Source organism: Gorilla gorilla, chromosome 5 (genome assembly GCF_029281585.2).
Source record: "Gorilla gorilla gorilla isolate KB3781 chromosome 5, NHGRI_mGorGor1-v2.1_pri, whole genome shotgun sequence".
Lineage (NCBI taxonomy): Eukaryota > Metazoa > Chordata > Mammalia > Primates > Hominidae > Gorilla > Gorilla gorilla.
The window spans coordinates 67,240,648-67,252,842 of NC_073229.2; the positions used below are offsets into that span (position 1 = coordinate 67,240,648).

Genomic DNA, 12,195 nt, shown 5'->3' on the forward strand with positions numbered 1-12,195 from the left:
GTTTAAAGAATTTAGGCCATTTCTGAGAATGAAACTTTTCATAATTAAAGTTTGATTCTTCATTTAAAATTATTTCTATTATCACTTGGTAGTATTTCTGTTGACTTATCAATAGAAAGCATATTCATATTCAACACCTGGGATGTTACAGCTGTGTGATAAAAAGTAAATTAAACAGTTTATACAGCTTTATAATATTTTGTTCTGCTAATTTCATAAGCTTTTTTAGATGAAAACATTCCGTTTTTAAGCAAAAACATGTAAAACATCTAGATTGATCAGAGCCTCTTCTATTACTAACGACAGGACAAACAAAGCACACTAACCTAAAACATGTAAAGATAGCAGCCAGCAAGAGAAAAACCTGGCAACCTCTGTCAAAGAGTACCAGAGACCATTTGCAAACTATGATGGAATCAGTAATAATGTGAGTATAAAATTTTTCCATTTCATTCTTTTGGTTCCCATTTAGGTGTTTCCTATGGATATTATTCTTTTAAATATTGCTATCTATTTTAAGGTAATAGAGTATATTTCTATTTCGGAAGAAGATAAAATTAATGTGACGGTATTTGCCTTCAGCAGAAAAGTCTTTGTTAATTTTAGAAACCTGAAATTCCATTGGTGAAATAAAAGCAAGTGTTTGTGGCCTGACTTGCTATCAATAAAATTTTAATTTTTGTCAATAGAGATTCTTTAGGAAGAAGTTGAGTTCAAAGTGACACTTTACATAGAAGCTACCACACTGGAGGGGATACAGAGAAAATAAGACAGAATTCTGCCATTGTGGAGCAAATTCTATCAGAAGAGCCAGGCATATAAATTATTACAGTACAGTGTGGCAAAATATATATATAAGAAGAATTTTTTTCATTGTACTTCTGTTTAAAGTGTCTTTAATATGAAAGGAAAAGTGATTGATTTTGCCTGGCTAGTGGGGAGGGGCACTTGAGAGAAATCAGAGAGAAAAAGTACAAAGAATGTATGATTTGTGCATCAGACTACTATTTATTCCATCTTTTTTTCTTTTCTAGGACAATTTTGAGTAACAGTATTAAAGAAAAAGAAGAAATACAATACCATCTCAACTTCCTGAAGAAAAGGTAATACTATTGCATAATTAAAATGATTAAAACATAATTTTTAAAAACCTGACTTCTTTCTATGTTGCCAAACAGACACTTGTGGAATGTAAGTTTTTCTTTTTTTTTAAAGAAGGTGAACAACTTGGAAGTATATTTTCTCTTTTTTCTAAACTGCTGCTCCACATGTTTCTCAAATAAGTTTAAGGGGAACTTACAAAAAAAACCCTGAAAATCACGAAATTCTGTTTCCACGGTTCACTCTTCCATATCAGAATTTGAAAACAGTTTTGTCAACTTGAACTCCCTTCAACTTCATTTTTAATAATTTGAAGTTAATAGTTCACCACTCTTATCTATCTGATATTTACCCTATTGCTGTGTTTTTCCACTTCATATTGTCTTAAATTATTTGCATGAGCAACAAGTATAATTTTCTAAGATGTTATTGCTCTTCATCTTATGGTAAATCACCAATGGAGATTTCTTCTCAGGAGTTCTTAAAAGGCACACCACTGCCTGTGATTTTCAATAATTACTTTTCTCTAGTATTTACACAACTTTTTCTTTTTATAAGAAACTAAGCTTCATAAGTGAAGGAGAAATAAAATCCTTTACAGACAAGCAAATGCTGAGAGATTTTGTCACCACCAGGCCTGCCCTAAAAGAGCTTCTGAAGGAAGCCCTAAACATGGAAAGGAAAAACCGGTACCAGCCACTGCAAAAACATGCCAAATTGTAAAGACCATCGATGCTAGGAAGAAACTGCATCAACTAACGAGCAAAATAACCAGCTAATATCATAATGACAGGATCAAATTCACACATAACAATATTAACCTTAAATGTAAATGGGCTAAATGCTCCAGTTAAAAGACACAGACTGGCTAATTGGATAGAGTCAAAACCCATCAGTGTGCTGTATTCAGGAGACCCATCTCATGTGCAGAGATACACATAGGCTCAAAATACAGGGATGGAGAAAGATCTACCAAGCAAATGGAAAACAAAAAAAGGCAGGGGTTGCAATCCTAGTCTCTGATAAAACAGACTTTAAACCAACAAAGATCAAAAGAGACAAAGAAGACCGTTAATAATGGTAAAGGGATCAATTCAACAAGAAGAGCTAACTATCCTAAACATATATGCACCTAATACAGGAGCACCCAGATTCATAAAGCAAGTCCTTAGAGACCTACAAAGAGACTTAGGCTCCCACATAATAATAATGGGAGACTTTAACACCCCACTGTCAACATTAGACAGACCAATCAGACAGAAAATTAACAAGGATATACAGTAATTGAACTCAGCTCTGCACCAAGCGGACCTAATAGACATCTAAAGAACTCTCCACCCCAATCAACAGAATATATATTCTTCTAAGCACCACATTGCACTTATTCCAAAATTGACCACATAGTTGGAAGTGAAGCACTCCTCAGCAAATGTAAAAGAACAGAAATTATAACAAACTGTCTCTCAGACCACAGTGCAATCAAACTAGAACTCAGGATTAAGAAACTCACTCAAAACTGCTCAACTACATGGAAACTGAACAACCTGCTCCTGAATGACTACTGGGTACATAACGAAATGAAGGCAGAAATAAAGATGTTCTTTGAAACCAACGAGGACAAAGACACAACGTACCAGAATCTCTGGGACACATTTAAAGCAGTGTGTAGAGGGAAATTTATAGCACTAAATGCCCACAAGAGAAAGCAGGAAAAATTGACACCCTAACATCACAATTGAAAGAACTAGAGAAGCAAGAGCAAACACTTTCAAAAGCTAGCAGAAGGCAAGAAATAACTAAGATCAGAGCAGAACTAAAGGAGATAGAGACCCAAAAAACCCTTCAAAAAATCAATGAATCCAGGAGCTGATTTTTTGAAAAGATCAACAAAATTGATAGACCACTAGCAAGACTAATAAGAAAAGAAAGAAGAATCAAATAGATGCAATAAAAAATGATAAAAGGGATATCACCACTGATCCCAAAGAGATACAAACTACCATCAGAGAATACTATAAACACCTCTAGGCAAATAAAATAGAAAATCTAGAAGAAATGGATAAATTCCTGGACACATACACCTCCCAAGACTAAACCGGGAAGAAGTTGAATCCCTGAATAGACCAATAACAGGCTCTGAAATGGAGGCAACAATTAATAGCCTACCAACCAAAAAAAGTCCAGGACCAGACAGATTCACAGCCGAATTCTACCAGAGGTACAAGGAGGAGCTGGAACCATACCTTCTGAAACTATTCCAATCAATAGAAAAGGAGGGGATCCTCCCTAACTCATTTTATGAGGCTGGCATCATCCTGATATCAAAGCCTGGCAGAGACACAACAACAAAAAAAAAGGAATTTTAGACCAATATCCCTGATGCACATGGATGCAGAAATCCTCAATAAAATACTGCCAAACCGAATCCAGCAGCACATCAAAAAGCTTATCCACCATGATCAAGTGGGCTTCATCCCTGGGGATGCAAGGCTGGTTCAACATCAATAAACGTAATCCAGCATATAAACCGAACCAAAGACAAAAACCACATGATTATCTCAATAGATGCAGAAAAGGCCTTTGACAAAATTCAACAACCCTTCATGCTAAAAACTCTCAATAAATTAGGTATTGAGGGGATGTATCTGAAAATAATAAGAGCTTTTTATGACAGATCCACAGCCAATGTCATACTGAATGGGCAAAAACTGGAAGCATTCCCTTTGAAAACTGGCACAAGACAGGGATGCCCTCTCTCACCAATCCTATTCAACATAGTGTTGGAAGTTCTGGCCAGGGCAATCAGGCAGGAAAAAGAAATAAAGAGTATTCAATTAGGAAAAGAGGAAGTCAAATTGTCCCTGTTTGCAGATGACATGATTGTATATCTAGAAAACCCCATCGTCTCAACCCAAAATCTCCTTAAGCTCATAAGCAACTTCAGCAAAATCTCAGGATACAAAATCAATGTGCAACAATCACAAGCGTTCTTATACACCAATAACAGACAAACAGCCAAATCATGAGTGAACTCCCATTCACAATTGCTTCAAAGAGAATAAAATACCTAGGAATCCACCTTACAAGGGACATGAAGGACCTCTTCAAGGAGAACTACAAACCACTGCTCAACAAAATAAAAGAGGACACAAACAAATGGAAGAACATTCCATGCTCATGGATGGGAAGAATCAATATTGTGAAAATGGCCATACTGCCCAAGGTAATTTATAGATTCAATGCCATCCCTATCAAGCTACCAATGACTTTCTTCACAGAATTGGAAAAAAAAACTAAAGTTCATATGGAACCAAAAAAGGGCACACATTGCCAAGACAATCCTAAGCAAAAAGAACAAAGCTGGAGGCATCACACTACCTGACTTCAAACTATACTAAAAGGCTATAGTAAACAAAACAGCATGGTACTGGTACCAAAACAGAGATAGAGACCAATGGAACAGAACAGAGCCCTCAGAAATAATACCACACATCTACAACCATCTGATCTTTGACAAACCTGACAAAAACAAGCAATGGGGAAAGATTCCTATTTAATAAATGGTGCTGGGAAAACTGGCTAGCCATATGTAGAAAACTGAAACTGGATCCCTTCCTTACACCTTATACAAAAATTAATTCAAGATGGATTAAAGACTTAAATGTTAGACCTAAAACCATAAAAACCCTAGAAGAAAACCTAGGCATTACCATTCAGGACATAGGCATGGGCAAGGATTTCATGTCCGAAACACCAAAAGCAATGGCAACAAAAGACAAAATTGACAAATGGGATCTAATTAAACTAAAGAGCTTCTGCACAGCAAAAGAAACTACCATCAGAGTGAACAGGCAACCTACAGAATGGGAGAAAATTTTTGCAATCTACTCATCTGACAAAGTGTTAATATCCAGAATCTACAATGAACTCAAACAAATTTACAAGAAAAAAACAACCCCATCACAAAGTGGGCCAAGGATATGAACAGACACTTCTGAAAAGAAGACATTTATGCAGCCAACAGACACATGAAAAAATGTTCATCATCACTGGCCATCAGAGAAACGCAAATCAAAACCACAATGAGATACCATCTCACACCAGTTAGAATGGTGATCATTAAAAAGTCAGGAAACAACAGGTGCTGGAGAGGACGTGGAGAAATAGGAACACTTTTACACTGTTGGTGGGACTGTAAACTAGTTCAACCATTGTGGAAGACAGTGTGGCAATTCCTCAAGGATCTAGAACTAGAAATACCATTTGACCTAGCCATCCCATTACTGGGTACATACTCAAAGGATTATAAGTCATGCTACTATAAAGACACATGAACATGTGTGTTTATTGCAGCACTATTCACAATAGCAAAGACTTGGAACCAACCCAAATGTCCATCATTGATAGACTGGATTAAGAAAATGTGGCACATATACACCATGGAATACTATGCAGCCATAAGAAAGGATGAGTTCATGTCCTTTCTTGGGACATGGATGAAGCTGGAAACCATCATTCTCAGCAAACTATCACAAGGACGAAAAACCAAACACCGCATGTTCTCACTCATAGGTGTGAATTGAACAATGAGAACACCTGGGCACAGGAAGGGGATCATCACACACCGGGGCCTGTCATGGGGTGGGGGGAGGGGGAGGGATAGCATTAGGAGATATACCTAATGCTAAATGATGAGTTAATGGGTGCAGCACACCACATGGCACATGTATACATATGTAACAAACCTGCACAGTTGTGCACATGTACCCTAGAACTTAAAGTATAATAAAAAAAAAAAGAAAGAAAGAAAATGTTCTGCTTCTCAGTTTCAAGTTTGCCTAGAAATATTTGTGACCTATTTTAAGGAATTCTTTTGAGTACAAATTCTATTTAGTTTTTCTTTAAATATAATTTTCAACCCATAATAGCCAAGTAGAAAGAATGAATCAGATGGGTTGGGTTGGGGTGGGAGTTTGCTGAGAAAGGTTTAACAAATTAAAAACTGCTAGAAGCAGGCTTGTAAATTGCTTAAAGGTATAGCAGCCTATTATTAAAGAAGGAAGAAGATATTAAAAAGATAATAAATAAGCTAATACAAGTATAATGAAAATGTAGCTGTTTAGGATCTTTTTAATATAGAACAAATACTAATGTTTAGTTTATGAATGTGACTATTACATAATAGTTGCTGTTCATAGTGATCACCTTGGTTCATTGGAAAAGATTATATTCAACAGGTAGGCAGTCTCTTTGTCATGTAACGGCTATGGAGTACATAGATTTCAAGGCCTATTTCCTCCCTATTTTTACTTTCACAGCTTGCTTTCTTTAGTTCCTGAAGTCACCATACCCAAGATACAGTTACTTCTACCAATACAACAAAGTACAACATTAGCAAACTGATCCTAATTGGAACTCTAAATACATTTTTCTGTAGCAGTGTTTCTCAAAGTATATTTGAAACAGTTGGTCTTACAGATATTCTGTGGATAAAAGTAACCTATGGTGAATTATATTTGGGTACCTTAGCATGTAAGAAGCCCTGCAGTAAATAAATCTATTTCATTTTCTTTAAGCTAGCATCTCCCAAATTGCTATTTCTGGGAACTCATTTTCATATAAATCTATTTCATTTTCTTTAACCTAGCATCTCCCAAGTTGATATTTCTGGGAACTCATTTTCATATATTAGTCTCATCTCTGCTTTTGACTAAATGTTAGCTTCATTATTTTCATTTTTTAGTTTTCAGTTCTTACTAGATTACAGCTATAGTCATAGGCAGCTTCCTGTGTATATCATTTTAGCCTGGAGAAGAAAGAGGAAAAAGACGATTCTTACCCCTTAGCTTCAGTTAGAAAATTCTAGGAGATTGTTTCTGATTTGCTGAGCTTAGGTGATATACACCTATTCTTGGCATGATTTTGTGACAAGAGCTACCATGGATATGATTGATATAGACTGGATTATATACCTAGCCCCATGATTACACAGACAAGTTTGCTAGGCAAACAAACCTATTCGCCATTACAATTCTAAAGGAACATACTTCCAGAAAGTCTGCCCTATAGAAACAGTGGTATAAGTGGTGATTAAATGTTGCTGATACAATAGGATATATTCAAGCCATGGTTTTAGTTTCTAAGAGTTAGTGAGACTCTTGGAAATCTAACTGCTATTTAGAACATTTGGAGCAGTGAATGACCCTTCCACATAATTGGTTTAATAAACATATAGAAGAAACTTCATAAATAAAATATTTTTGTTAAGAAAATAAAAAACTTATTCCTCTTAGGAAAGCTTAGGCAGATAGTTTGTGTTTAAATGTGATAGCCTAATGATGATTTTTCTAAATAACTAGAGTTTGTCTTAACAGTTTAATGAGAATTATGATTTGTGGAGTTTTTGCTGCCTACTTTTTTCTTTACAAAAATTAAAATTTTATTTGCAAACAATGCATCGAACAAAGGTCTGTATCAAGACTCTATTAGAAACTTAAACAAATTAGCAAGCAAAAAACCAACAATCCTATTAAAAAGTGGGCAAAGGACATCAACAGCCACTTTTCAAAAGAAAACATACATGCGGCCAACAAACATGAAAAAAACGCTCTCAACATCACTAATTACTAGAGAAATGCAAATGAAAACCACAATGAGATACCATCTTAAACCAGTCAGAATGGCTGTTATTAAAAAGTCAAAAAGTAACAGATGCTGGGAGGTTGCCAAGAAAAGGGAATGCTTATAAACTTCTAGTGGGAATGTAAATTGGTTCAACCATTGTGGAAAGCAGTTTGGCAGATTCTCAACTTAGAACTACCATCCAACCCAGCAATCCCATTAGTGGGTATATACCTGAAGGAATATAAATTGTTACAAAGACACATGCACACTTATGTTCACCACAGAACTATTCACAATTGCAAAGACCTAGAATCAACCTAAAGGCCTATCAGTGGTAGATTAAAGAAAATGTGGTGCATATAAAACTTGGAATGCTATGCAGCCATAAAACAATGAGATCATGTCCTTTGCAGCAACATGGTTGGAGCCAGAGGTCATTATCCTAAGCAAACTAACACAGGAACAGAAAACCACATAGTGCATTTTCTCACAAGTGGGAGGTAAACATTGAATATATATGGACACAAAGAAGGGAACAAAGATACCAGGGCCTACTTGAGGGAGGAGAGTGAGGGTTGAGAAACTACCTATCAGGTACTATGCTTATTACCTGGGTGAAAAAATAATCTGTACACCAAAGCCCCACAACATTTGCCTACATAACCTGCATATGTATTCCTGAATCTAAAATAAAAGATTTTTTTTTAATTAAGATTTTTAACAAGATCTCAAAAGTGGGATAGTGGGTTCCACTATTGTTCAGATTTCTTCAAATCTTAAGTAGTAGAACTTTTTAGAACCCAAAGATACTGCTGTTATAAAGGGAATCAAATTTAGCTTTTCCTCCTCATAAAATTCAAGAACCAAATCTGGGAAAGCTATTTTGCAGTCTGCCAGATGTGACGATAGAAATAGATGTTTCTACTGGTGATCAAATCAACTCAAATTTGTAAAAGAATTTTTTAACTTTAATATTAAATGCCATTCATGTTTATAGTATTTTCGAGCAATGCACTTTAATCTTAGTGTTTTATTTGCCTTAAACTCTATAGAACTCAGTTTTCTTTGAAATCATTTAGAATAACTAATGTAAATCTTCTCTATTTTTTATCACATTCTCTAAAATAATTGAGATTTGGGGTCCAGGGTCATAGTTAAGACTTCTAGACTAGTGTTCTGTCTCTCAACCAACAATTCACAATGTATAATAGACTCATGTCGTGTAATCGTCTAGAAAACATCTGGATGATAAAAGGAAATTTTGGTTTTAAAATGTATATAAATTGTCAAATGTGTAAGATAGAAAATTTTCTTTTAGTAAAGTAGCCCCAGTGTCCCTTAATTTGAGGTAAATCTTAATAAATTGAAAGGCTAAATGATGATTTGTCAGGGCTTTTAGAGGGGGAGACTTACTGGCAATGTTACCCAGTGGAAATAAAAGAATATTGTACCCTTAAGAATATGAGGACAAGAAAAAATGAGGACTGTTTTAAAATAATAATAGTACTCAAAAATAAACAAAATAATTGTTTTTATTTTATCCTTAAGATTGCTACAACTGTGTGAAACTCTGAAAGTCCCTCCCAAAAAGATGGAAGATTTAACTAATGTATCAAGTCTACTGAATATGGAAAGGGCACGAGACAAAGCTAATGAAGAAGGTCTGGCATTACTACAGGTATGAAATTTGAATAGGGAATCCATAATTAGAGAGTTAGGGAAAGGGAAAAAGACCAAAGTTTTTAAAATTATCATGATGTTCTTCCAGTAGTGAATACTAGATCTTGAACCAGGATTTTTCATTAAATTGTTTTTTTTGTTGTTGTTTTCATTAAAGCAAAAATTTGTCTGAACTTGGCGCCTCTAAAGTTGAAGTATTTCTAATATATTTGTGGTTAAGTAGTGTGTCCGGAATTGGTGGGTTCTTGGTCTCACTGACTTCAAGAATGAAGCCGCGGACCCTCGTGGTGAGTGTTACAGTTCTTAAAGGTGGCGTGTCTGGAATTTGTTCCTCCCGGTGGGTTTCTGGTCTCACTGGCTCAGGAGTGAAGCTGCAGACCTTCGCAGTGAGTGTTACAGCTCATAAAGGCAGCATGGACCCAAAGAGTGAGCAGTAGCAAGATTTATTGCAAAGAGCAAAAGAACAAAGCTTCCACAGCACGGAAGGGGACCCAAGCGGGTTGCCACTGCTGGCTCAGGCAGCCTGCTTTTATTCTCTTAACCGGCCCCACCCACATCCTGCTGATTGGTAGAGCCGAGTGGTCTGTTTTGACAGGGTGCTGATTGGTGTATTTACAATCCCTGAGCTAGACACAAAGGTTCTCCACGTCCCCACCAGAGTAGCTAGATACAGAGTGTAGATTGGTGCATTCACAAACCCTGAGCTAGACACAGGGTGCTGATTGGTGTGTTTACAAACCTTGAGCTAGATACAGAGTGCCGATTGGTGTATTTACAATCCCTTAGCTAGACATAAAGGTTCTCCAAGTCCCCACCAGACTCAGGAGCCCAGCTGGCTTCACCCAGTGGATCCCACACTGGGGCTGCAGGTGGAGCTGCCTGCCAGTCCTGTGCCGTGCACCCGCACTCCTCAGCCCTTGGGTGGTTGATGGGACTGGGCACTGTGGAGCAGGGGGCGGCGCTCGTCGGGGAGGTTCCTGCTGCACAGGAACCCTCGGAGTGGGGAGGCTCAGGCATTGTGGGCTGCAGGTCCCAAGCCCTGCCCCACGGGGAGGCAGCTAAGGCCCGGCGAGAAATCGAGCAGCGCCGGTGGGCCGGCACTGCTGGGGGACCCGGTACACCCTCCGCAGCCACTGGCCCAGGTGCTAAGCCCCTCATTGCCCAGGGCTGGCAGGGCCAGCCAGCTGCTCCAAGTGTGGGGCCTGCCAAACCCACGCCCACCCGGAACTACAGCTGACCTGCAAGCACCGGGCGCAGCCCCGGTTCCCGCTCGCGCCTCTCCCTCCACACCTCCCTGCAAGCTGATGGAGCCAGCTCCAGCCTTGGCCAGCCCAGAAAGGGGCTCCCACAGTGCAGCAGTGGGCTGAAGGGCTCCTCAAGTGCCGCCAAAGTGGGAGCCCAGGCAGAGGAGGCGCCGGGAGTGAGCGAGGGCTGCCAGCACGCTGTCACCTGTCAGTAGCAGTCCTATTTTTTCATCAGATTTTAACTGAACTATCTTAGTATTTTAAATTATTAATTTAGAGGAGCTTATCACTAAATACTGTGGAATTTTAAAACGTGGAAATTTTTCTGACCTGTATATGGCAAGAAAACACAGTTATCATTAGAGTTAATATGTACTGGGGACTTCCTACACTCTAGACACTGTTCTAAGCACTTTATAGTTATATCCCTTAATCCTCACAATGACTTAGAGTATGACCTAAATTATTCTATTTTTATAAATGTGATAAAAAGACATAATGCTGTTTCTAACTGAACCTTAGACAAGTTGCTTAAAGTTGAGATGCTAACTTTGTCATTCTGACAGTAGCACATGATTCTTGATCACTGTGTTGTATGGCATCCTGTGGAAGATAATAGGAGGTAACCTTATCTATCATGGTTAACTTCCAGCTTTTAATGAATGGATATCCAAACAACTAAGACCAAGCAACCTTGAGGAGCTTATTAGATAATTATAAAAACTAACACATATCAGACCATGTATCTCTTAGACATTTTGAAGTAGTTTGTAGATGTGGTGCATAGATTTTAGTTGCAATTTATTAAGTACAAGGTGGTAGTAGTTTCTGAAGGAATATATTCCCAAAATTTATAATAATTCAAAGGTAACAATTCATTCCCATTTTTCCATAGGATTGAGAATAAAGTTGAAGGAACAATTTCTGAGCACAAATCTATACGTATTTTTAGTTAATAGGGTGGCATTTTTTGGTGGCTGCCTCACTTTATTCAAACTGTGATTATTATATTTTATTTCCATCCCAAGGTTCCTACTTTTTTAGGGCATCTTTTCAGTATTGGCACTAGCTTCATCACCTAAACACTTAGATGATGTTTATTTAGGTTATTTTAAAAGGTTTGAGAGTATAATCATGGAGAATTTTAACATTTAGTATTTATGCACATCAGTTAAGGGTGTTCTGAAGTCATAAATGATAGTGTGATTTTTATGCTACTGGTAAGCATTTCTGGCCTCCAGCTGAAATTTGACCTCCATGGGACATAAGCATAATTACAATCTATAATTTGCTTGTTAGTCACTCAGAAGAAGCACCGCTGGCATTTGGGGCAGGAGAGTTCTCCATTGGCATAAGAAGATCTTTGGACTAGCAGCTTGTAAACTCTATCTGTATTCATTAGTTTTCTCCTCTGTGCCTTAGAACCATTGCTTTTTCTCACTGCAGCCTAGAGTCATTGCTGGTGATGATCTTCCAAAACCTGTAATAGTAACAGAAATTTTATTCATTTAACATTTTCATCGTGCTCTCACTCAGTAATGGTGCT

The 12,195-nt window shown here is 37.5% G+C and overlaps 1 protein-coding gene across 3 annotated transcripts in view; it reads left to right on the forward strand.

Annotated features, from left to right (window-relative positions):
• Positions 1–12,195, forward strand: part of CENPQ (centromere protein Q) — a 28,556-nt gene that overhangs the window by 8,458 nt on the left and 7,903 nt on the right. For all 3 annotated transcript variants that reach the window (XM_004044162.5, XM_031012270.3, XM_055392070.2), the window contains exons 4-6: positions 307–427; positions 1,035–1,103; positions 9,274–9,403. In XM_004044162.5, coding sequence (XP_004044210.3) covers positions 307–427; positions 1,035–1,103; positions 9,274–9,403 — 320 coding nt within the window. The remainder of the gene's footprint in view (positions 1–306; positions 428–1,034; positions 1,104–9,273; positions 9,404–12,195) is intronic.